This window comes from Magnolia sinica, chromosome 8, assembly GCF_029962835.1.
Source record: "Magnolia sinica isolate HGM2019 chromosome 8, MsV1, whole genome shotgun sequence".
Classification (NCBI taxonomy): domain Eukaryota; kingdom Viridiplantae; phylum Streptophyta; class Magnoliopsida; order Magnoliales; family Magnoliaceae; genus Magnolia; species Magnolia sinica.
Genome location: NC_080580.1, coordinates 89,848,733 through 89,876,043, shown reverse-complemented (window position 1 = coordinate 89,876,043; position 27,311 = coordinate 89,848,733). Strand labels below are relative to the sequence as shown.

General features: G+C 40.2%; 1 protein-coding gene across 1 annotated transcript; it reads left to right on the top strand.

Annotated features, from left to right (window-relative positions):
* Positions 1-1,528: 1,528 nt before the first annotated feature.
* Positions 1,529-26,658, top strand: LOC131253656 (26S proteasome regulatory subunit 6B homolog). The gene is made up of 6 exons (XM_058254753.1): positions 1,529-2,076; positions 18,464-18,694; positions 18,881-19,039; positions 19,863-20,015; positions 25,746-25,829; positions 26,401-26,658. Exons 1-6 carry the CDS (start codon positions 1,579-1,581, stop codon positions 26,533-26,535), a joined length of 1,260 nt encoding a protein of 419 aa, XP_058110736.1. The 5' UTR covers positions 1,529-1,578; the 3' UTR covers positions 26,536-26,658.
* The last annotated feature ends 653 nt before the right edge of the window (positions 26,659-27,311 follow it).

Genomic DNA, 27,311 nt, shown 5'->3' with positions numbered 1-27,311 from the left:
GAGATATGCCGGGCATGCCACACAAACTTAGTGAACTTGTCTCGGGATATAGCAATCCCATGGATCTTAAACCAATCCACTGACACCACCATCATTACCTTAAAATCCATCCCATCCCTCCTAATCCCATGGGATCCATCCAGCCAAACAGGCCTGAGTGGTAGCTTTTTGGACTTCCTCAATACAAACCAAAAATCGTCAAGATTAGATGAATGAGAGTCGTTGGGTTAATTTTTATTTTTTTTGGTCATGTAAAGAAAGCTTGGGATTTCTCATCTAGAAACTTTTTAAAGCATGAACCATTTACAATAGAGCTCATAATATCCATGATCTAATCAAATGGATTGTAGCCTATGGTTCAAGGCATAATCAAGGACTTGGATTGTCCGTTGACCACTCCACAAGTTAGTGGTAGAAAAGCTCTGCGGGCCCACCATGATGTATGTGCTTTATCTGTGCAGTTCTTTTGATTTTCCTAGATATTTTTAATACAAGGGTTTAAAAATTTGATAGATTACATTTAGGGCCTATTTGGGAGCGTGGATTTGAAATCCTCTTATTATGTTTGGCACCCTTATTCGGAATCAACCTTAATCCAAAAGTAGTTATGTACGGTATATTTACATGGACTTAATTTTAATTACTAAATTGACTTTAATATATCTAATTAGTGAACGTATGTAATGTTTAACACAATGATTGTAATAAGCCCATTGACATATATGTTTTATTGAAAAATGATGAAATTATAACTCTCGGAAAGGCTACAAGCACAAAATCATGTACGGGTGATTAACCAATGATTTTTAACCATTGATTTACATTGACAATGTTCGGATAGTGTTGCTCATCATATTAAAGTAATTATATTGATGCAACTTATAATCTAATTGTCCTGGGGTATCATTAGTAGGCCATGTGCCCAATAGAATAATAGCCCAGTGATATAAATACTATGTATGCAACTCTTGAAAGGATTTTAGATGTAATGGAAGCTCTCACAGTCGATTTCCAACCCCCTCTTGATGGGGTCAAATTCCCCCATTGACAACATCAGATCAAGTTGATATTTGTGTTTTCCAATCCTAGGAGTTTGTTTGATGGCAAATAAACATTGGCATGAGGGTGGGCCCTACCAAGGCTTCAACGGTGGATGTCACTGTCCCCACTATGCTGTGTGGTGTGGTCCACTTGAACTTTGGATCTGATAATTTTTGGGCTCCTGCCTTAAAATAAATTGGAAGAATGGATATACCGCACGGATAAAACACGAATCATGGTGGGCCATAGCTTTTACACCACCCAATTGTTAGTGGAACGCTATCCAATCCGAGCGGCAGTATCAAACGGTTTACTGCCATTTTATATAAAGTGATTTTTGTTTTTTGAAGTTTCAGCTCCATTCACAGTTGGGTCACAGATTTGGACGGTTTGGATTTCTCGTGAATGAGCCCCTACTAAATGGTGGTAAACTACCACGGAAGTCTACAAAACCTGTACTATATATTAATCAGACCGAGCGCCGTGGGGGTTCTCTTCTTCCCAAAGCAATCTCCTTCTCTCTCTCTCTCTCTCTCAATGGCAGCCTCTGCAATAGTCGTGGACCCCAAACCCTCCTCCCTCCCTCCTTCGTCCATCCCAGCCGTCCGATACGAACCCCATCTGTCCGACTCCACCCCATCGTCCGATGATGACGATCTCTACGCCCGCCTCAAGTCACTCCAGCGCCAGCTCGAATTCATCGACATCCAGGAAGAGTACGTGAAGGACGAGCAGAAGAATCTCAAGCGCGAGCTCCTGCGGGCCCAGGAGGAGGTGAAACGGATCCAGTCCGTCCCGCTCGTGATCGGCCAGTTCATGGAGATGGTCGATCAGAACAATGGGATCGTCGGATCGACGACTGGATCGAACTACTACGTCCGGATCCTGAGCACGATCAACCGGGAACTCCTGAAGCCATCGGCATCCGTGGCGTTGCACCGGCATTCGAACGCTCTGGTGGATGTGCTGCCGCCGGAGGCGGATTCCAGCATTTCGCTTCTGAGCCAGTCGGAGAAGCCAGATGTCACGTACAATGTGAGTTGGTTCGGTGTATTCCCTTCTTTTTATTACTCTGAATTTGTGCATATTCAGTCTTTCTGTGTTGTTAGGGTGATTTGGTAATTTCCGTGATGTATAAGGGATTCCTTTTTACATTTTACTTTGTTTTTTGAGATTTGGGTTTTCGTTTTCCTTTCCGCGTGTTGGATTGGTATTTGGGTTGTTTCATACGATGTGGAAGTGGATTTAGGGTTTTCTCGGAGAGGAGATTATGGTTTCTTTCCTTTTTTTGGATGATAAGGGCTTGGAGATTAGGGTTTCTTTTCCTTTTTGTGGGTGTTTTGGAAATTTAGTTTTTGCGAGTTCTTTTCTATGCTATTGCCTATTGGGAAGTAAGGTAGGCCGCCGGCGAGTTCTGGTTCCATGTATTTAGATGCCCTGCGAGAACATTCACAAATTTCGTTTAGATAGGTTGGATCTCCAAGGAAGAATTGATCACATTTCGATGTGGAGGTGGATGGGAATTTGTAGGAAGCAAGTTTTAAAAAAAAGGATAAGTAGGAAAAGTGTGACACCAGGAAATTTCAAGGTTTTCTCCTACTTATTCAATATCCCAACTGAATGTCATCTCCTGAGCCACATGTGTATTAAGAAACCCCAACTGACCTTAACCTCAACCAGCAAACTCCATTTTGATCTCAGCTCTTGATTTGTCCTAAAAAAAAAAGAAATGGGGGGGATCCAAATCAAGGAGAAGATGGGGTCTAAAATGAAAGTTGTTTGTGGAATGTAAGCAGTATTCGGAGTACCGGTCACGGGTGTGCTATTAAGGAATTGTTAAGAGCAAGAAAAATAGATACTACCATGCTTCAAAAGTTGAAATTGGGAAATGTGGGTGATAGTCTAGTTATCTATGGGGATGTAATGATAAAGGCTTTATTTCCTTGCTGGCTCAAGGAACAACAAGGGGAATTATAGTGATGCAGAACAGGAACAAGATCAAAGTTGAAATGAAGAAGAAAAATAGACGCTATGATTCAAGAGCCGAAATTGGAAAATGTGGATGATAGCGTGACTGATGATCTGTGGCTATATAATGATAAAGGCGTTATTGTGTTTCCAGCTCAAGGAACAGCAGCGGAAATTATATTGATGCAGAATAAGAACAAGATCAAAGTTGAAGATGATTGGTTTTGGTCTTACGGCTTCAATTGTTTGTACAGCTGCAGGTGCACTTGGGTTCATACTGCAATGTATGGTCTAGATGCCCTCACTGTGATGCCAGTTATGGTCAAAGTTGCCTATGACAGTTCGCAGGTGGAATTTACCATGGTGTGTTGGAGGGGACTGAAACACAATTGGGCTTTTGCACGAGAAGTTGGGGGAAGTTGCATATCTATGTCATGAGGAAGGTTGCAGTGTTTGTCGAAATAATTAATCTGATCAGTTTGCCTTTATGTGGATGCCAATTTACTGGTCAAATAACCGTGGGGGGCTGATCATGACAAGCTGGGCACATTTCTCATCTCAATGGAGTAGGAAATACACTTCCTTGGTGTGGTGCAGTCTGTTTTTGCTGAGATGCATGTCTGATCATTTGCCCATATGCTTGGAATCTTCAGGTATTTCTGCTAGCACTTCTTTTCAGTTCGGAAACTGGTGGTGGTTAGATGAAGAGGACTGTCTTTATTTGAAAAGTTTGGGGAAAATGTGAGGTAGTGGGATGGGCTAGCTATAAGTGTTTAAAGAAGCTTCTTAAAACAAAGCTGGAAGAATGGAGTAAAAGAAATTTGATGAAGATGAGAAAAAAGGGAGGTAACATTAAATCGTATAAAATGCATTGATAGAGAAGAAGGGTGGGAGAAGATTTAAGTGTGAAAGGGAGGATTAAAAGTAGAACATCTTGAGGAAGAGGAAGCTTCACTGAAACAAAAATAAAGTGCTACCTGGTTGAAGGAAAGGTGACTGGAACATATCCTTTTTTTCATAATATGACTAGTGGGCGACGTAGGTCGAATCTCATCCATACCTTGTTGGCTTGTTGAAGATCAGAACAACATAGGGAAGTGATAGTTGAGTTTTATTCCAATTTGTCTCCAAGAGGGATGACCCCTTTTGGAATGGTTATCTTTGTAAGTCTTCACTTAATGGCATGGCGGATTGTCTCGTCACAAATGTCAGTGAAGAGGAGGTTTGGAAAGTGATTCAAGGCATGAAAGGTTCTGAACGGTTTTCTTATGGCTTCTTCAAGCATGTTGGGGTATCATAAAAGAAATTGTCATGAACTTCTTCCTTGAGTTATATGAAAGATGTAAAATGAGTAAGTGTTTGAATGTTTATGTTGATAACTCTTATTCCTAAGATTGAGGAGGCTGAAATAAAGAAAACAAACTTGAGGCCAATCATTTTAGTCCAAGGTTTATACAAGATACTGGAAAAAATTTTGTTGGCAAGATTGCCAAGCTGTCAATATATATGGTGTGGGCTTAGTCCTAGATTACCTGTATTGGGCTAATCGAGTTTGGGTCAGAGTCTCATTTTTTAGGACCCAAATTCAATCAGCTTAGAGTACCTAAACATTGCTTTTGAGTTGGGTGTGGGTCAAACATGGGCATTTACATAGTCAGCCCACCTGATGGATGGATTAGATTGTGCATGGTGTGTATATCAGTAAATGGGCTCTGTTACATGCTTGTGGAGCACCAAACTCCATTACATGATCAGAAAAATTAATATTCTTTAATATATCATACTGTTAAATGAACTAAAACCAACCTGACCGGATTTTTAACTGGTTTTGAAGATAGTAAGTGCAACCTAAACCCAGCATGATCCCATTTTAATGAAGTCTCATGTGGTGGACGTCAAACCCAAACTGATTTTGAAACAGGTCCGAAAGATTGGACCTCGATTCGTTACAATCGGGTTGGGTCCATGGGGTACCTGTGGGTCTGGGTACCCATTTTCAGCCCTAGATACTATGGTATGTGTTGGGTTTTGCCATTTTTCCATTTCAATCATTTAAGACTTTTTGGATTACATGCTTGGAAGGATTGGATGTGGGAATCTTTGGAGGAGATGGATTAAGGAATGCACTGTGATGCGGACACAAGCGCATTCAAGGTGTACCAACGAAGAAAGCGCCAACCACAAGTGTCGTCCTTGTGGATAGGCGACTATTGAGGAGCTGAAGACCTTTCACATGTGATTGGACATATAGAAGACCCCACTTAGGGAAGACACATGTGAAAGAAGATTGGAGAAAGAAGACCGAGCGTCCAAACTTTCCCGTTCTTATGTTATTTGCGTGTTTTTAACTTAGTTAGGGGTTTTTTAGTAATTCTATGTCTTTATTTGCTTATTCTAGGGGTATTTTAGTAATTTTATGTCTTTATTTGCTTATTTAAGTGGGCTAATGCCCTAAACTCGAATTTTAACTATTGATTAATGAAAAGCAAACCCTTTGGTTGCCTCCTTCCTCTCTTCTCTCTAATGGTGCTTCTTCTCTCCCCTTGATCTTCTTCTCCTAATTTCTTCTTGTGCCCCTCCAACTTCTTCAAGGTAATAATTTTCTTCCTTTTATTTTTCAGTTTTGGCTAATTCTTCTTCGATCAAAATCTTGAGAACTGACCTAAACCCTAAATTCTCAAATCCCTAATCCGAGAAACTTCTTGGTTCTTCGGACTAGTGATCTTCATTGATCGATTGGGTGTGACCATGCAAGATTGGGAGGTTTCATCCCTCGCCGGATCCAACCTAAGTAGTAATTGAATTCTATAATCCATGGTTGTAGTGATGGCCCGCTCCATTGCATGTTTCCTTTATGATTTTCTCAGTTATGATGATTACTGTTAGAATTTTAGATCATTTATTCCTTTTATTTCCGCTGTTTAATTATCTCTATGAGCATGCATCATAATTAGGGCTGTCCTGCATCAAATTTGGTATCAAAGCCTAGGCTTGCATGGTTTTTGTCTAGATCAAGTTATCAAATTAGGGTTTTAATTTTTAGGTTTAACTTAGGAAAGTTCCAGGTTTAGAAAGTTTTCAATTTTAGAAACTTTCCAATTTTAGAAAGTTTCTTATCTGGAAAAATTTCCAGATTTGAGTTGTTTCCTGTTTCAACTTAATTGTGTCAGTTCATAGTAGTTTTGCATTCATCGCATTCATCTTGAAAGTCATAACACCTAGTAGTCTAGTTAGGTAGAGTTTGGTTCAAGTCTTCATTGTATGCCCACGAGAAGAGGTAGAGGTTTCAGACTTCAACCTACCATGAATAACGAGCAGTTATCTGAGCAACTTGCTCAATTGATACAAAAGATAACCGCCCTAGAAACGGGTCAAAGGCGTGAGTTTGCCCGCCTTGAGAACCAAATTACCACTACCATGACTAAGGTGGAGTAACTAGAGGCGTCCCAAAAGGAAAACCTCGCTGTAGGGGAAGATGCACACTCCCAAGTGGAAGGAATCATTGAAGAACGCGCTGCCACACGTGGTGATAGTGAGAATTGAGATCGTGGTAACGGTCGTGGTGTGGTGCGAGAGGCACGAGCCACATGTGGTCATCAAGACCGTTATGATCCAGATGAGCATGCAATGAAGAGTGTGAGAGTTGAGGCCTCGAGTTTTGATGGGCGCTTGGATCCCAAGGCGTTCCTTGACTGGGTTGTTGACATGGACCACTACTTTGAGTGGTATGGCATGTCGGAAAACCGTCAAATGCGGTTTGCTAAGATGAAGCTTGTGGGTCAAGCCAAGCTCTTCTGGACCAACACCGAACGTAGGATAGAGAGAGTTGGTAGAGCCCCTATCACACATTGGTATGAGATGAAAGAGAAGTTGAAGGAGAAATACCTTCCTCTCTCATACCGTCAGAAGCTCCTTGACCAATGGCAATCCTTACGCCAAGGGTCAATGCCTGCCGCTGACTACATCGCTAAATTTGAAGAGTATGTGATGCGATGTGATATCCGAGAAGACCCTCTAGTAACGCTCTCGCGTTTCAAGACGGACCTTTGTGCGGATCTTCAGCGCGAGCTTATTACTCGGCCCTTAACGGACTTAGATGAAGCATATCAAGTCGTGAAGGATTTAGAGCAATATCTGAAGGCTCCTGTCGTTTGTCGTTTTGAGTCCCGAGACTCCAGTGCTAGATTTAGTTCTCAAGGAACTAGACCTAATATTGGTGGTCAACCTAGGGCACAGGCGACCATTCCGTCTAGGCCTAGGGAGGACAAGGGCAAAGGGGTTCTTGGTGCCGGTCCTAGTAACATGAGCCAAGTGAGTTGCTATGAGTGTGGCAACCTTGGCCACATGTCTAATCAGTGTCCTACGAAGAGCCGTGGGAGAGCCTTAGTTATAGGCGAGTCCCACAAGGGTGGAGATGACCAGGGTGATTATGAAGTTGAAGAGTATCACCCTGAAGGAGGACTTACTGATGAAGAAGAAGTGGATGGAGAAGCAACACTTGCAGTAGTCAGGCGTGTGTTAGCTCAGTCTAGAAGTAGTGCTGACTGGCGTTGAAGCACTATCTTCTACACTATTGCCAAGTGTGGTGAAAAGAATTGTAAGGTGATAGTGGACAGTGGAAGTTGTCAGAATGTGATTTCCACTAGCACCTTAGATCGCTTAAAACTGAAATCCACACCTCATCCAGACCTGTATAAAGTTTCTTGGGTTGACAAGACATCCCTACTTGTCACCCAACAATATCTAGTCCCCATCGAGTTTGGGTCATACAAAGAGTCCCTGTGGTGTGATGTTTTACCTATGGATGTGGGACATGTTATCCTAGGTAGACCGTGGCTATTCGATAGTGATGTCACGATCTTTGGCCGTTCGAATGCGTGTACTTTTATGTATAATGGTAAAAAGATCAAACTTAATCCCATGCCACCTGAGAATACACTAGGGAAGAAGAAGGATGAGAAGGCAAGTGAGCCTAGAGAAATGGGGAAATCCAAACCTAAGTCTTTACATATAATCAGCGCAAGAGAGTTTGAAAAAGAGGCTAAGGAGGATTCTATGGTGTATGCCCTTGTGGCTAGAGAAATTACACCTGAGGTTCCATCAGAGTTGCCCCGTGAGGTGACCTCGGTCCTGAAAGAATACAGTGATGTATTTCCTGAAGACTTACCGAATGAGTTGCCACCTATGAGGGACATACAGCATACCATTGACCTTGTCCCAGGGTCTACTCTATCGAACCTTCCTCACTATAGGACGAACCCTGCTGCGCATGCAAAGTTGAAGAGGTAAGTTGATGAGCTTCTGCAAAAGGGTTTCATCCAAGAAAGTATGAGCCCGTGTGCCATACCTGCATTGTTGACGCCAAAGAGAGATGGCATGTGGCGCATGTGTGTGGACAGCCGTGCCATAAACAAAATTACTGTCAAGTATAGGTTCCCTATACCTAGACTTGATGATATGCTTGACGTGATGGCTAGGTCAACTATATTCTCTAAGATAGACCTCAAGAGTGGATATCACCAAATTTGTATACGCCCAGGAGATGAGTGGAAGACGGCGTTTAAGACGAAAGATGGGCTGTATGAGTGGTTGGTCATGCCCTTTGGCTTGACTAACGCACCCAGTACTTTCATGCGGGTGATGACACAAACTTTGAGGCCGTTCATGGAAAAATTCCTAGTGGTGTACTTTGACGATATTCTTATTTATAGTACCACTAAGGAATCACACCTTGAACATTTAAAGAAGGTCTGTAGTGTCCTTAGGAAGGAAAAGTTGTACGCTAATTTTAAGAAATGTGCATTCATGTCTAACCAAGTTGTGTTCGTAGGATTTATAGTGTCATCTGAAGGGATGCGCGCAGACCCTAAAAAAGTCAGGGTCATAGTTGAATGGCCAGAACCAAGGAACATTCATGAGGTGCGAAGTTTTCACGGCCTAGCAACTTTTTATCGTCGGTTCATTAGAGGTTTTAGCACGATCATGGCTCCCATTACCGAATGCATGAAAAAGGGAGAGTTCGTGTGGTCTAAAGCCTCCGTCAAGGCTTTTAAAGAAATTAAGGGCAAGATGGTGGAAGCTCCTGTCATGCGTCTACCTGACTTTTCTAAAGTCTTTGTAGTAGCGTGCGATGCGTCTGGTGTCGGTATAGGTGGAGTGTTGAGTCAAGAAGGACACCCAGTGGCCTATTTCAGTGAGAAACTGAATGAGGCAAAACAAAAATACTTCACTTACGACAAAGAATTTTATGCGGTAGTGCAATCCCTGAGACATTGGCGACACTACCTCCTACCGCAAGAATTCGTTTTGTTTTCTGACCATGAGGCTTTGAGATATTTGCATTCTCAGAAGAAACTCACCCTAAGGCATGCCAAGTGGGTAACGTTTCTTCATGAATATTCGTTTGTTTTGAAACACAAGGTCGGGGTTGAAAATAATCCAGCGGATGCCCTTACTAGGAGAGTGGCGTTGCTCAACTCTTTGAGTGTAGAGGTAGTCGGATTTGAGCAACTGAAAGATAAATACCCCATATGTCCTGATTTTGGGGGTACTTATGCGTCGCTTTCTAGTGACCAGCATATTATGGGTGAATATGTTCTTAAAGATGGCTTTCTTTTCAAGGGAGACAGACTTTGTATTCCCCGTATATCCCTTCGTGAATTCCTCATCTGGGAACTTCATTCAGGAGGGATAGCTGGCCATTTTGGTCGTGATAAGACCATTGCCCTCGTGGAAGATCGTTTCTATTGGTCAATCCTCAAGCGAGACGTAGCCAAAGTTTTAGAGCAGTGTCCAACATGTCAGCTGGCAAAGCAAAAAAAGCAAAATACCGGGCTGTACACGCCATTGCCAGTGCCACATGCTCCGTGGCAGGACATTAGTATGGACTTCGTGCTCGGGCTTCCCAAGATTATAAAAAAGCACGATTCCGTTTTTGTCGTTGTGGACCGTTTTTCTAAAATGGCGCATTTCCTCCCATGTTCGAAGACTTCAGATGCGTCTCATGTTGCTCGTCTCTTTTTTGATGGTGTAGTGCGTCTCCATGGGTTACCTAAAACTATAGTGTCTGATCGTGATGTTCGATTTACTAGCTATTTTTGGAAGACACTGTGGCACATTATGGGAACTCGTTTGCAATTTTCTACTGCTTGCCACCCACAAACAAATGGTCAAACTGAAGTGGTAAACCGTAGCCTTGGAAATCTTCTACGTTGTCTAGTGGGTGAACATGTTAAGACTTGGGACTTAATTTTACCAACTGCTGAACTTGCTTATAATGGGTCAGTTAATAGATCTACAGGGTTGAGTCCTTTTGAAATTGTAAGTGGTTATAAACTTAGAATGCCCATAGATCTCTTACCTATGTCTGTTACCCAAAGGTCTTCTGAGTCAGCCGATGCATTCGCACGCCATATTCATGATTTGCATACACATATTAGATAGCGGTTAAATAAGAGCAATGATGATTATAAAGTTTCAGCCGATTCTCATCGTAGAGTGCAAGAATTTCAAGAAGGAGACTGTAATGGTGCGAATAAGGCCAGAGCGATTCTCTCAAGGATCTGCAAAGAAATTACAAGCGCGTAGTGTTGGACCATTCAAGATAGTACCAAAAGGTTGGGTCCAACGCGTATCGGGTTGACCTTCCACCTGAAATGAGCATTAATCCAACTTGTAATGTGGAAGATCTAGTCTATGCCCATACTCCCATTGTTGATACATCGTCCCTTTCATGGCTTTTTTCTGAGTTTGCTACCCAACCCCTTCCACCCCCTCCTCCTCCCATTACCCATAAAGAAGCAATTGAGGAAATCTTGGATGACGAGATAGTATCCACGAGAGATGGGGGTTTCCAAAGGTATCTTGTCAAGTGGAAGAACAAACCATCGTCTGAATCTACGTGGCTGTCGGGCGACGCATTGCAGGGTATTGATCCAGATCTACTCGAGCGCTACAAAAGTTTCAACTCGTCGGAGTCGAGTTTTTCTCACCTGAGGGGAATTGATGCGGATACAAGCGCATTCAAGGTGTACCAACAAAGAAAGCGCCAACAACAAATGTCGTCCTTGTGGATAGGCGACTATTGAGGAGCTGAAGACCTTTCACATGTGATTGAACATATAGAAGACCCCACTCAGGGAAGACACATGTGAAAGAAGATTGGAGAAAGAAGACCGAGTGCCCAAACTTTTCCGTTCTTATGTTATTTGCGTGTTTTTGACTTAGTTAGGGGTCTTTTAGTAATTCTATGTCTTTATTTGCTTATTCTAGGGGTATTTTAGTAATTTTATGTCTTTATTTACTTATTTAAGTGGGCTAAAGCCCTAAACTCGAATCTTAACTATTGATTAATGAAAAGCAAACCCTTTGGTTGCCTCCTTCCTTTCTTCTCTCTAATGGTACTTCTTCTCTCCCCTTGATCTTCTTCTCCTAATTTCTTCTTGTGCCCCTCCAACTTCTTCAAGGTAATAATTTTCTTCCTTTTATTTTCCAGTTTTGGCTAATTCTTCTTCGATCAAAATCTTGAGAACTGACCTAAACCCTAAATTCTCAAATCCCTAATCCGAGAAACTTCTTAGTTCTTCGGACTAGTGATCTTCATTGATCGATTGGGTGTAACCATGCAAGATCGGGAGGTCTCATCCCTCGCCGGATCCAACCTAAGTAGTAATTGAATTCCATAATCCATGGTTGTAGTGATGGCTCGCTCCACTGCATGTTTCTTTTATGATTTTCTCAGTTATGATGATTACTGTTAGAATTTTAGATAATTTATTCCTTTTATTTCCGCTGTTTAATTATCTCCATGAGCATGCATCATAATTAGGACTGTCCTGCGTCACACTGGTTCACTCAGATTTTGTGTTCTTGTCAATGGTTCTCCCAAAGGCTACTTCAAAAGTTCAAGAGGCATTGGGCAAGGTGACCCACTTTCCCCCCCCTTTTTTTTTGTTGTCATTGTTGAAGCTTTGGGAAGAATGTTTTCCAAAGGTTAGGAAGTGAGCCTTTTTTAAGGTTTCAAAGCGGGTTCTCTCAACCCCCTAATATCCCTCATCCAGTCCGCAGATGATACTCTTCTTTTCTGCGATGTAGATGAGGCGAAGGTTGATAATTTGAGTATGATTGTTACATGTTTTGAAGCAGTGTTGGGGCAAAAGGTTAATTTAGCTAAATGCGACATGCTTGGAGTTCATTTGGAAAAAGAAAGAAATCGAGCTCTTGGTAGAGTTTGTTGGTTGCAAGGAGAGGGGTCTTGAGGTGTGACTTCCCGATGAGAGGGGTGGAAAGGAAATAAAAGTTCCACATTCTAAATTGGGATGATGTATGCAAGCCTATTGTTGAAGGGGGAGTAGGCATTAGGGATTTGGATACGATGAACGTGATCCATTCTTGGGAAATGGTTGTAGAGGTTTGACTCAGAAGAGGGAAGATTGTGGAGAGAGGTAATTGCTAATAAATATGGGGCCGAGGATGGGGGTTGATGGGTTAATGAATCTTTAGCCTTCTATGTATAGGAATGCAGGCTTGTGGAGAGCGGTCACCACGGTCACACCTAAGTTCAAGGAGTAAGTGCCATTTTTCCTTAGTGACAGCAACCATATTCGCCTATGATGCGGGGTGTGGCGGAAGGTCATTTCAGGTGGACTTTCTGAGGTTAGCCCAACTCATTTATCTCCGGAAAGAAATAGAAAGGACCTTTCGGATGTGGAAGTGAATGATTAAGCTTCTGGATTGCCTTCAAAGTTGTCACCCATCAGTGGGGTATGGGGATAGTGTGTCAATTAGACAAATTGGGTCACTTTTTGGTTTGGTCCTCTTATAAGCTACTCTAGAAGTCGTCTTTGGATTCAAGAAAGACTCACAGGAACCTTATTTGGTTCTATGACGTCCCTCCCAAGGTAGAGGCTTTTGTGTGTTTGGTGGGTAGGAAAAGGTTGTTTACTATTGATAATCTCTAAAGATTTATGTTGATTCCACATGTTGCATGATGTGCTATAAAGAGGCCAAGACGATAGATCACCTCTTCATTCATTGCCCTTATGTACACAGCGTTTGAGATTGTATCCGCACTCTTCTTGACACATCTTGGGTAATGTTGGCGTCTATTGAAGGTCTCCTCTTGGTGTGGCATGATAGAGGAGTTGGTAAGGTTTCCAAAGAGTTTGTAGTGTTTAGCCTTAATGGTAGTGATTTAAGCTATTTGGGGGGAAAAGGAACAACCGTTGTTTCCGGAATAGGCATGGAACAGTGGAAGGGGTAATTGGAAAGGTCAAGTTAGATGTGGTGAATTGGGCTTCTATTTTGAAAGTTGTTGATTGTAATCTTCCATCTTTTCTCGGGTTGTAATTCTTTTACCTGCCTTAGTTTTTCCTTTGGTGGGATTTCTTAAGAAAATGTTGTTACCTTTAAAAAAACAAAAGAAGATAATTACAAAAGCCAATGAAACCAACATATATGATGGCCTAGGACCCGCTCCCTCTCTTTTTTATTTGATTCCTTACTACTACCGTAAGGGGTCGTTTGGATGCCTGTAAAGTCCTTAAGTTGTAAAAGGATTATAGGTAATTTGATTACAGGGGTTGTTTGGATGCATGTGTTTGCCTGAAAAGGCTTTACAGGCTGTAAACAGATTACAACTTTTAGTTGCAATCTAAAACCCGGTAAAAAGCCATGTTTCAGATTACAGTTAAAGTCTTTACAGCCAAAAAGACATTATACATGTTAGAAGACAATGGTTAATATATACATGATATGTGGGGCCCACCGTAATGTGTATGTTACATCCAATCCATCTATCATATGTTTCCCTTGATGCTCTCCTGTGACCCTAAAAAAACAACTCGTCCACTATCAAATGGACCACATGAAGGAAGGATGGGACGTCCACCATTAAAAACTTCTAGATTGCATTTGGGGCCTACTGTGATGGGTGGAAGACATCTAATCCGTTTAGTGTGTGCATGCTTTAATGCTCTCTTAGGGCCTTAAAAAAAAAATCAAGTCTTTCTTATGTGATTTGCAGATTTTGGAGGGTTTACCCAAGGTGTTCCGTATCCGTTACGATACCCCCGTAAAGGCCGATACGTATAGGTAACGGCTATGACCGTTACGCGATACGGGGGTGAAACGGGGCAATTGGTTTTTTAGGATCGTATCGGTCGTTACGATGGCGGTAAAGGCTGTTACGAGGCATAACGACTGTTACTCCCGTAACGGTTGAAAAACGACCACTTTTTTTTTTTTTAAAATTTAAATCAAAATTTCTTCTCATTTTTTCACTTTTCTCATTCCAAAAACTCTCTTAGGTCATTTTACAACAGATTTCGACTACTCTTACTATAGATTTTAATATTAAAATCGTAGATTGAAGTTATTTGAGTGACTAGAAGCTCCAAGGATCATTTTTTTAAAAAGAAAAATGAAAAAGTAATATTTATGCATTTTTTCTGATTTCTAGTTCTAGTGCTTGATTGTGATGTGTAAACATTAGAGACATAATCATGTTCACAAATTTACTAAACAGCCTGATACAACACTCACCAAAGAGTGGACTGTTACACTGCCATAAACATCTTCAAAATAAAAAATGAATATATATTTGGAATATTTACATTATTTTGGATTTTCTAGATATTTTTTCAAAATTTTTTGGGCAAAAGAACCTTCGTAACGGTCGTTACACCCCGTATCGTTCGTACCCGTATCGGTAATAGTGGTGACCGTTACGGCCACCGTTACTGATACGGGATACCTTGGGTTCACCACCCAAGCTCTATGGTATGAATACGTACTTTATTCATTGTAAATACTTTATAGGTTAGCCAAACGCACAATCTGTTTACCTGTAAACAGATTCCCACTTAAAAGCCAAACGGAATAGCATGTAAACCGATTACACTTGAAACTCTTTTCACGTGTAATGTGTTTACAAATAAAAAAAATTACAGGCATCGAAACGACTCGTAAAAGATTTTGGCCCTCATTACCCCACTTATAAATCTGCTCCTAGTCCCGTGGAAGGGTTTTTTTTTTTTTAAATAAAGATTATATACTACAAGTGTAATATTCTGTTCCTTCTAAATCAACCTTAGCCGATTATGCTTCATTATGAACATATTTCCACCCTTCTTGAATGAATAACCATTTTTATCCGCAAATGAAATTTAAATAGAGATGCCAAATGGCACCTAGAAGAGACTCAAAGCAAACAGAGAAGAACTGACCATTTGGAGGCCACTACCCTAAAATCTATAGAGGAAAGAATGCCCTAGGATTCTGCCTAAGAAAAATAAGCAGTTTGAAAAGCAACGATAAATCAATTCAATTCTATTAAGAACTGAAAAAAAGTCGAAGGGTTGGATGATGAGAAATCATCACAGCTCATTATGAAAAGGATCTCTTTCCCAACAAGCCATAATTTCCTCATGGATAGACCCTTTAAAAAGTCGTAGAAACCCCCCGCCCAACCACCACTCTTCTTGATGGCTTTTAAAACGTGATCGCAACTGCTGTCCTTGTTACTGAAAGTCATGTTATTCATATCCTTCCAAATCGACCACAAGTCCGCAGTGAAGTGATATGCCATAAAAAGTTTTTCTATTTCCCCCATAGCTCCCATCCAACACCATGCCACAATGAAGGCTTGAACCAAAGGATGACAAGTGGTCAACCGCAGAAACAACATACAAGGAACCCCTCAAACTCGAAAAGCTTGTCCTTGGGGCACCCCCCCAGAACATTAAGCCACTTATTCTACCAGAGACCTCTTAACTTAAGGAGAACACTATTTATAGGTGAAAACCTCTGCTGTAGACGCTTAATTGATTCTTCACTTAGGAGGTACAAGATGCAGGATATATAATAGGATTTTCCTACTCTTCAAGTGGTTAATGGTAAATACTTTGTCCTTACCAGCTGAATATGACCACTCCAGGGGGTCATGTTACAATTTAGAAAGCCCAAAACCCTGAAGTTCCAATGAAATGTATATTGTCCATCTAATATAATTAATGTAGGAGCATTTTCACACCGGGCTTGAGTGGGGTTGCCTGTGGGATGCAAGGGTTGGGGTGGGCAGCCCGCCTGAGGCGGATGGCTTGTGTGAGGCGGTACCCATGTGATTTGGGGCCCAAGAGGGGGGTTCGGCCAAGGTCCCAACCATGAGATGTGGGGCCTGGGCTATGAGATAAAGGGATTGATTCGCCATGCTCTAACAGTTCTAGCTTTTAGAAAAAGTGGTTAATTGTCTTACATCAAATTGGTATCAGAGCGGGAGGTCTCGTGTGCGAGACTCCTCACCGGGGTTGATTAATGCAGGGGCATTTTCACACTGGGCTTGAGTGGGGTTGCCTGTGGGATGCAGGGGCACACTCAGGGTGTGCGGTCCGTGTGAGGGGGGTGGCTCATGTGAAGCAATACCCATGTGATTTGGGGCCCACGAGGGGGGTTCGGCCGAGGTCCTAACCCATGAGATGTGGGGCTTGGGCTATGAGATAAAGGGATTGATTCACCATGCTCTAATCGAGCTTTTAGAGCAAGTGGTTAATTGTCCTACATCAATAATCCTAACCTTTCAATTAAAAAAGATGTCTAAACTTCTCTATTGGAAAAAAAAAAAAAAAACCTCTTTACTTGCAACTTCACTATTATTTTGCCAATTGACACTAACAACATTACAACGAAGGACATGTTTTGGAAATGTGGAATCCAAGGTCAAAAGAAAAGGTAATAATTATGCAATGATGATTTCTATGTGAACTATTGAAACATGGAATCCAATTTTAAGTTCTTGTTTGGATAGCAGGTGGAATTCCCATATTCCTCTCACAATGCTTACCTAGTTTCTCATGCCAAGAATTCAAAATATGGGAAAGTATAATGATTGTTTGGTGGAATCCACATCAGAGGAAAACCCCTATCCTTTTCCATTGTTTGGCATGGAATTCATGGTTTCCAAACATGGCCTAAGGGACCCAAATAAATAGGGGAGCAACTATTTAATAATCTCTCTCTCTCTCTCTCTCTCTCTCTCTCTCTCTCTTAAATTGTACATGACGTCATTGATTGCATATGATTTTTTCTAATGGTAAAAATATGTATGAAATTATGAAAAAAAGAAAAGAAACTTTTAAATTATACGTAAATATTATTCAAACCCTACTTAGAAACCCCACTAAAAATAAACATGGAGACTTAACTTCAGTACATGTTTCCTAGCCAGCTTTGACTAACTTTGACCTGACAAAACAGCTAATTTTACTGTGTTTAGTTTCTAACTCTAGGAACTGATATGACTATCTTACCTAAATCATAAGGTGATAAGACTACCATATTTGACTTTCAGGAGACCCCACATGTTGACAGTACTAACAAAGTCCTAGTTTCCATCACAACCCTGTACGTTATAGATAATTTGGTCATCTGTTCCATCCACGTATGAATTGGACTCTCGGACCCTTTAATGGTAACTTGATATGCTATCTAATAGTGTCAATTTTGTGCTATTTGGATGTAGTTTATCTCCTAAAAATTGCCCTCAAAATTAGTTACGAAACACAGCATCACTTCTTCAAGAACTACTGTTGGCTTCCAACAGGAAAGCCATTGAACTCCACCATCTTGTTCCATAGGCTAGATCGGCTTTGTATGCTGACATCTTTCCATTGGAAAGGTCAAATTCATTACCTAACACAGAAATGCTTGGGTGCTAGTGCATTTTGGCCATGGAAATTTGTTTGCCCGATGTTCTAACCCAGAACCTTTGTTGAGGATTTTCTGTTGCCCCAATGTCTCCACAACCATGGTTTGATTCTTATGCAGCTTGCCTGAGTTGACTTGATACCCCTGGGGCATGTTGGGCCGAAATACCCTCTCCTCAGGTAAGTCACAACTCTGACTCAAAGCTGAACGAGTTGGGTCGAGTTACCTAGCGAAAAAAACCATGAGCAAACAACCCTTCCTTGGAATATCATCTACTGTATCAGTTGTGCAAATGATGCAAAAGTTGTCTTTGTTAGACTCACTTTGAACTTGTTATCAAACAAATCATAAATTAGACTGCTTGGCACACTAGGCCCGTGCTTCCTTAGTCTCATGAGCATATGATTGGTTTGATTGTTCAAGAGCTGAATTCCTTTGGGGGCATACTAGATTCGCCCCCTCAGCTGATTTAACTATTGATTTATTGATAGAAGAATAACTATTCTTCCATGTGTCTAATTTCATGATTCCTTATGTAAAGGATACACCCACCCACGGCAGTTTTTTTTTATGTAAAGGATAATGATCTTATTTGCATTTAGCTTTTGGATTCAATAGCAAGAGATATTGTTTGTTGTTCCACTGTAGACATGGAAGCTACCCTTTGTTTAAATATTTGGCTCCTTTAGGATTCAGAGAACCCTTCTCTTAATACTTGTTTTATATTTATATTTTTATTTTTTGGCTGGGACAGGATATTGGAGGGTGCGACATTCAAAAGCAGGAAATTCGTGAAGCAGTTGAGTTGCCTTTGACGCATCATGAGCTGTATAAACAGATTGGTATAGATCCTCCTCGAGGAGTGCTGCTGTATGGCCCTCCTGGTACGGGTAAAACCATGCTTGCCAAGGCTGTGGCTAATCACACAACTGCAGCTTTTATACGAGTTGTTGGTTCAGAATTCGTGCAGAAATATTTGGGTGAGGTAAGTTGAAGGACTTCCCCTTGCTAATGGTGCTTTAAAAAATTAAAAAAATTAAAAAAATTAAAAAAAAAACTTTTGTCCTCCAATACCCACCCCCCAACCCCCACCTGGATGCCTTTGTGTGTTATTTTGCCTTGAGTGCTGGATGTTGGTTCTGATTATGATTGGCCTTATTTTTCTATCCAGGGCCCAAGAATGGTTCGGGATGTTTTCCGTCTTGCAAAAGAAAATGCTCCTGCAATTATATTTATTGATGAGGTGGATGCTATTGCTACTGCACGTTTTGATGCCCAAACTGGAGCTGACAGAGAAGTTCAGCGTATCCTCATGGAACTATTGAATCAGGTAAGATTGGACTAAAAGGAACACAAGAAACAAAGGACTAATAATCTTAATGAAATCAAGGAAAATGTATTACAACTTGAGTTACACAAATGGGAGTCCTTAATGGCGTTACTTCAGATTGTTTGTGACAAATATGTGCAACTAGTTATCTTTTCAGAAAAAAAAAATAATAATAAAAGACAATTTTGTGCAGCATGCTTGCCTTACTACATATATCTACAATATTTATGAATAGGTTCATGTAACACAACTACATTTCTTTAAAAAATTGACATATAGATACGTGTTTTGGGGAGGAAAAATGGAAAGTTCTATCTTTTGTGTGTCCTGGACCTTCTGGCAGTGTTTATGCATTAACTGACTTCTTCCTTCTTCTTTTTCTTCCTCTTTTGCTTTTAACATGTTTCTACTTCTCTGTGTATTTTTTATGGGTATGAGACTTGGCTTCAACCTAGTAGTTATGACCCAAGTGTTGCAGCGTTGAGGTTCTCATTGGTTTAAGTTCATCTTACTCACCACAAGAAAAGTAATTCTATTTATTTAGGTGCATTTTACTTTATCATGTACTGTTGTGAATCGGTACTGTTTCTTATTTGCTTTAGTTGAACCACTATTTTATGATTATTATTATTATTATTATTATTATTTGTGTTATCATAAGACTTTTATGTATAATCAGCTATGGTAGTTTCCATAATCGCCTAATCTGACACCAATGCACATGTTTGTCAGTTACATGGGCAAAAAAGTGCATGCCTATTCGCATTCTTGGTATACTTCTATGTGCTTGAGTTTTGGACGTTCTCTTTGAGTGTTTCTGCAGATGGATGGATTCGATCAAACGGTGAATGTGAAGGTTATAATGGCAACTAATCGTGCGGACACTTTGGACCCCGCACTTCTTCGTCCAGGCAGACTTGATCGGAAGATAGAATTCCCTTTGCCAGATAGGCGACAGAAGAGGCTTGTTTTTCAGGTTAGTACACGCACTTCCTTGTACATTCTTTGATCTACTCTATCGATGAAAATTGAAACTGCCGAACTTGCTCTACCTCACCTAGGGATTGCTAAAATGGGATTTGATTAAGAGTGCATATAGTGCATATGTAGGAGATCTTCTAATGTCATGGTGTGCCGTAAAGGCCGTTACATACAGGTAGTGGTGGCAACCGTTACACGTTACGGGGTCGTAATACCCGTTATGGCAAAAATTGACCCATAATTGCCGTTAACGGCACGTTACATCCCCTATAAAGGCCATAATAGCCCTATAATGGTCTATTACGAGACATATACTTGTTTTTCATACTTTTTAATCAACATTACGGGGCAGATACAGGTTTTTCAGGAGTTTTTTCAACAAATAAAAAAATCAAAAAAGAGAGACCGTAATAGCCGTTATGGCCCATATCGTAAAGGTAACGGTGGTGGCCGTTATGGCCACCGTTACCATTACGGTACACCTTGGCTAATGTATATGATTCATCATCACCATAGATTCATAGCTTTCTCCTAACCATTTAGGATCAGGTTTCATGATTTGCTTGGCAAAAGCTTGACCAGTGGCTGCATACCTGACATCAACTGCCCACGTTTATCCAAGCCATGGAGAAGCTGGCACAAAACTATCAGGCTGAGGATGTCACGAGGACACTTTAAGATAATCGAGATTAGGTTTGCTGTTCTTCAACAGCTCATAGGGTGTTCTATTTGTTTCTGTATAGCCTAAAACATGCACATGTCTGTCCCGCCCTGAATTCGGCAGTCGGGCTCTTCAACTTCCTGAGCACCAATCCCAGGTTGCTCCTGCTACCTCGCCACATACCAGACTTGGCGAATGGGCTCACCAAATTCCCGAACTCTAAACCTGGCTTGTGGCAGAGGGATTTTATTTTTTATTTTTTTTGTCAAGTGAGCTAAGTTTACTAGGAAATGTAAAACATCAACATCCATAATAGGGGTGTACATCGAGTTGAACCGAGTTGAGCTGGCCTCAGCTCGAGCTCGGTTTGGCTCAGTCCTTGAGCCTGACTGGCCAGCTTGGCTCAGTTTGGTCAGCAGCTCGGGCCAGTTCGAGCCAAGATCGAGCTGAGTTTGCCATTGCAGCATTTTCACAAACACCTGGACTGCACCTTCAAAATCTCACTGTATTTGAGACAGCAACAATGGTTTTACAGGTATTTTATCAAACACCTTCTAAGAAATATAAAAATCAAGAAAAAAAGGGTGTTGGTTTCATATACATACCTTCCTTGCCACCAGCCACACTTCTTTGAGTCATTTCATCAAACACTTGGTGAGCAACATCAATATCAAAGTAACCGAGTCACCAAACTGGTTCGATCCGATCCGAGTCGAGTCGAGCTGGGACCAGCTCGAGCTCGGCTTGAACTCATTTTCGAGCTCAAAAAATCAGCTCGATTCGGCTCGAACTCAGCTTCGAACTGAGTCGAATCGAGCCTTTTCGAGTCGAGTCGAGCGAGCTAACCGAGCTAGCTTGGTTCGTGTACACCTCTAATCTGTAACAAACTACATCATCAAAGGAGTCCAAAATACATAACACGTTTACAAGCCCAAAATTCCAAAAATAAAAGGGAAGCAATGATAAGGACATCCATCAACGTTTGTAGGCATCTCAAGCCCGGTAGTGTCCTGAAAGCACATAAGGAAACAAGAGGGTGTGAACACACAAGCTTAGTGGATCATATTGCGTGCTGGAAGGTGAGCACGACTTATCATGGACATTCCTCAATCACAAAAGATATCACATACATAGGCATAATAAACTACCGCTAAGCATGTTATGACAGCCATGATATTATAAGTAGGCATGTTACAAGAGATTGTAAAATGAATGATCGAGTCGTAGTGCGCAGTATCATACGACGATAGGGGGCCTCACACCAAGGGCTACAGCCCAAGACCTTCCCATCCCGGCCTTGTGAAATAGTTTCAGGGTGATAAACTCTTGATTCCTCTAAAAAAAATTCACTCATTTTTCCTCTTCTATTTTCATTTAAACCATGTAGGAAGCTTAGAAAGTTATTTTAGGCTAGATCTAGATTTATTTTGGGATCAAAACAAATGATTTGAGTAGGATTCGAGAAATAAAAGTGGACCGTTATGGGAAAAAATCGGAAAGAAGGGTAAATCTTCAATTTCTTGTTGATGTTTTCATCTTCTTTTTGTTGTTTTTCAATTTAAGGGGCCCACATATTCACCAAATCATGCTTGATTTGTGTTCAATTAGGCCCATTTGGTTGACTTTTAACAGGTTAAACCGACTGACAACTTCTTTTTTTTTCTTTTAATATCAAGATGTACCATTATATGCGTGTCCAAGTTACTAAAAAATCTCCCCCCTCCCCTGGCCTTTCTTGATACCCGATATTCAGAACCATGGTTTGTTCTTGTTCTTTTTCTTCCTCTCCTTTTTAGCTAAACCATTTTGTCAAGGAGAATATGAAGAACGTCATTCAATTCATCAAATATACACTCCATTATCGTAGTTTAATTGGTCTTCAACGTTAGTCTTATAAGTTTCAAATAATCTAAGGTTTTCTCATTAATTAAGTATACATACACTCCCTTTTTTCACAATGTTATTTAATTCGTCCAATATACACTCCAATATCCTTGTTTAATTGATTTTCAACATTTATCTTATAAACTTTCAAACAATCTGAGGCTTTCTCATTAATTATAATTAAGTATACATGCTCGTGCCTAGAACAGTTGTCTGTGAAGTTCATAAAGTTCTTTTTTCCACCTTTAGTTATTTACCCATTTAATTCAAGCACATATCACTGTGTCTTTCATACACATATCTATGTATTAGGCCTAAAATTTCACTAATCCTTTCTACTCTGGTGAATGGCTTTCGAGTAATTTGAGATGTGATGCATACGTTACATTTTTCTATGCTATGACTAATACTCTTAAGTATTAAGCCTAAATCATATTGTATGATGTAGCTATTGCTCTAATGCTCGAAGGTTCAAGCTGTTCAGCCCTTGTATTGCGAATTTCTTCCCCCTACAGCTGTTCTGATAAAATCTGCTGTTTGCTCCAAAAAAAAAAAAAAAACCCTTCATATTACCATCTCTATAACTATCTACAATTCATAGAAAAAAAATGCCTCTTTTTTAAGGTTAGAATCAATGCCCTTTCTGAATGGGTGTTTGTTTATAGCTTGCTTGGCTTTTGCCTCTGCAATAAGTTGATTTATAGAAGTTTACGTATGTTAAGTTCTCTGTGCAACCATAATGCATTGGAAATAGCTGAAGTAACCTCCAAAAGGACAAATTTTTGGTGCAAAAGAAGCTTCCAATTTTGAAATATCACAAATGCCCTTTATAGTCCTTATATGTACTACCATGTACCATCTTGCTATCAGTGTAGTCAAAGGCATTCCAGGTGCGCACCTAGCCGTTTTGGCCCTGTTCTGCCTTGTTTGGACCTAGGTAAGGGGATTACCTCAGCTGTGAGCCTAGGCATGTCTAAGCGTGCTTGCATAGGTACCCATAAGGCTATTGTTATATTTAACCACCCATTAAGGATGCAAATACATAAGGAAAGGCTTTTAAGTGTCGATGGTTTTCTTATTTCTTTTGAGATTAAATCTTGAGATATTCCTCCCACAAATTTCAACTTCTCCCATTCCTCCGGATTCTTGATTTCTTTCTTCTAATAGTGTGATAAGGTCATCACACAGGACTTCTTGAAAGCAGTTTGAGCTTTTGTTGGTGTTGTATAAGAGACTTAAGATGAATTGGATATTCTAGGGGAATTGGAAATTTTAGTTTAGAGGATTTGGGGATTTTGAACAGTTGGATTAAGGGGTTTGGTAAATTTTGGGATTTCGGCAAAAGTGCGCTTTTGGATTGGTGAATTTGGGGAAAATGGGACAAATTTAGGGTTAAGGTTTGGGAAATTGAAAAATTAGGATATAAAATTGGAGAACTTGGAGAAAGTTTGGGGTTTAGGCTTTTGGGCTATGAGAGGAATTCAATGACATTGACTATGATTATTTAAATAAATCAACTTTTATTTTTATACAATTTAATATTAACTTTTATTACAATAAATTAAAGAACAAAAATGCTTGTAGAATATCTGAGAGTGTGCGTAGGTGTTTCGGGTGCTACAGGGACAGGTGCACCGGTGGTGCATGCAGTGTAATCGCCTTCAATTACACTGCTTCCCATCATTCCCTCGCCTTCAATTACACTGCTTCCCATCATTCCCCATGGGATCCTTCATATTTTCTTGAAAGAGATGAGAAAGTGATTTGAGCAAGGAGATATTGAAGAGGATAGGATAGATTAAAAATAATAATAATAATGCCCTGGTTGATGTTTGTAATCTGTTTTCATTGTTTAGGTTATAATTTTTATTCTTCACCTTAGCATCTGCTTTGGTGTGACTTCTTGATAAAGTTCCATTATCTTTCAATAAATAAATAAATAAAATAAAAAGAAAATGAGAAATTGAAGAGAGGAGTTGTGGCACAAGTGCCAGCCCACATGGTACAAGTTTTCAATCTTCAGCATTTACTTGGGTTTCTATGTGCACATGCATTGTTCCAAAATCCATGCCCATCCATCCAGTCTTCCGGCGGGCCACACTTTTACACAATACAGATTTTGTGATTATCTTTCGAAAGATCCAATTTTCTCTTGCAACTATAGCCTACCTGTTGAGTGGATTGGGCTTATTTATGTGCAGGGCATTGTCACTGTTGGTCCCACCTAATGATTTCCCTGGGTCTACACACGCATGCCACCATGTGTTGTGAATATACCTCTTCAATCTCTCCTTCCACAAATAGTCATGGCATTTCTGTTCTAGAAATAGTTAGAAGCTTGTGATTGTGAACTGCTAACATGCTCACTTAGATGACTTGGCTTTCCTTTTGATAGAGGAAAAATGCTTTTGACTTTTCAATATTTCATATGATCTTTTCAGTCTTCATGCTGCGAGGATGCAATGACAACCTTGAGATATTGTTGGTTTTTCATTTTCCTTAACCTTTTCCTGTTTTCAGAAAAGTGGTAACAATATTGAATCAAGAAACTGATTATTCCACTGATTTTATTTTTTTTATTTTAAATGAATTTGCTTGCATTGAGGCAATTCAAACTACCATTTACATACTGTTGGTGATGAAAGAGAATTAGAGAGGCGCTCTCAAACTAGAACAAAGTCCTAGTTTAACCATAATCTGAAGTTTCAAAGGTGGGAGATGAGATTTTCGAATCGTCAGCCTTGAAAAGAATACCAACTAATGGGTTATTCATTATTGAAGTAACAAGTTTCTTCAAGCATAGTGATAGATCTTGTTGCTGTCAATTTCTCAGCCCAGAGATGTCTTTGTAGATTTTCACATTCTGAGTTTTTTCTCAGGGTACAATTGTGAAAACCTCACCAAAAATAAAAAATATATATATATTTCAGAAATATTTATTGTGTAACAAATTGTTCGTGTTTTTACTATTTTTGCAATAAAAAAATAATATTGTAAAATCTGACTTATTTTGAAAATCTCACGATAATCCCATTTAGTGTATTTTTTGCAATTTTATTGTGAGATTTCAAAATCTCAGTGATATTTGTCACACTGCTCTCCATTACTGATCAAGCCAAGTTGACACATGTTCCTCACAATTTGAATGCTATTCTTGTTCTTTGGTTTGTCATCATACAGGTTTGCACAGCAAAAATGAACCTGGGTGATGAGGTCGACTTGGAGGACTATGTTTCTCGACCGGATAAAATCAGTGCCGCAGAGGTAAGTGCTTCTTCTTCTTCCTTTTTCTTTTAAATTAATTTTTTATAATAACATTTGTAGCTTTTGGATATGGATGTTGTGCTTTGCTGCATCGTTTCTATTTTTATCGTTGGTCTGCTCACTATTTTCGGTAACCACATGTTTGTGTGGAGTATGCTTTTGTATAATTTTTTTCATTGAGGTGCAAGATGTCTGTTTGTCAAGGGGGGGCCAACCTCTTTTGTTGTGGTTTGTGAATATATAGCCCAATCCAATTGTAAAATATATGGATGGAATGTAGAAGATGGACCAACTGTCCATTCTCGACATAGGCATGGGTCTTAACTGCAGATTCCTGGCTCTCCTGTTTCTTGTGCCACCGCCTGACAAACAGCCAAGATCCGAAAACAAGTGTAACATTGGCACACATGGGTTTACCGTAGAGACCAATGGTCGACCATGCAGAAACTGCAAATTCTTATATTGTGAATCTCAGCATCTTTTTGCAATTGAAATCCAGACTTGTAACTATATAATTTATCTTGGTAATGACTGACCATTGCTTCCTATTCTTTTGTTAAATGGTATGCAGATTACAGCGATCTGTCAGGAAGCAGGAATGCATGCTGTCCGTAAGAACCGTTACGTTATTCTTCCAAAGGACTTTGAGAAGGGCTACCGGACAAACGTGAAGAAGCCTGACACCGATTTTGACTTCTACAAGTAAAATCCAAGTGGAAGAAAACAGCTTAATACGTTGTCTGATGGATATTTTGTGGTGATCTGAAAATTCAACATACACCCCCCAAAAAAAAGCAAAAAGAATAGAAAAGCTTGTTTGTTTTGACTTTTGAGTTATTTGTCATCAGTCTTTTTGTATTTCTATTTAATTTTCATTTCGGTATGGAAGTAAGATTGCATAGAGCTGTACTTTAATTAGGTTAAAATTACCATTATATAGGTCTCAATTTGGATTGTTGATAGGACATGCTCTGAAAAGATAATCCTAACCATCCAAATATTAACCTTTAAATGGGCAAGATTGCCTGATTGGGATTTATATCTTTTGTTGGTCTGAACTGTTGCCAATCTCAATGGAAGAGATCCATCTCTGTATACAAATCAAGTTCTCAGCCTCTTCAGTTGCTGAACAAGTGTACAAGATTGACCCTGTTCATCAGTTGGGCCTTATATTTTTCCAGGTCAGCGTTGGGTGATCCCACCAACAATTGGACACGATTGCTGTTGGAAGAAAAATGAGATTATAGTTAAAAATTGGAGAGGCTGCTGGGAAGATCTGACGTCCCATCATATGCATGCTTCATATTTTGTATGTCATGTGGAATGAGGAGTGAGCTATAACTGGCGTATCAAGAACATATGCTCAAACGGTAATGTTTACTCCTTGAAAGAAGGGCTGAAGGATGTGATCCTGATCCTTTAGTTAGAGCTGAGATTTTAACCATGAGCAGTTGCCTATGAGAAGAATAACCTGATGTACTT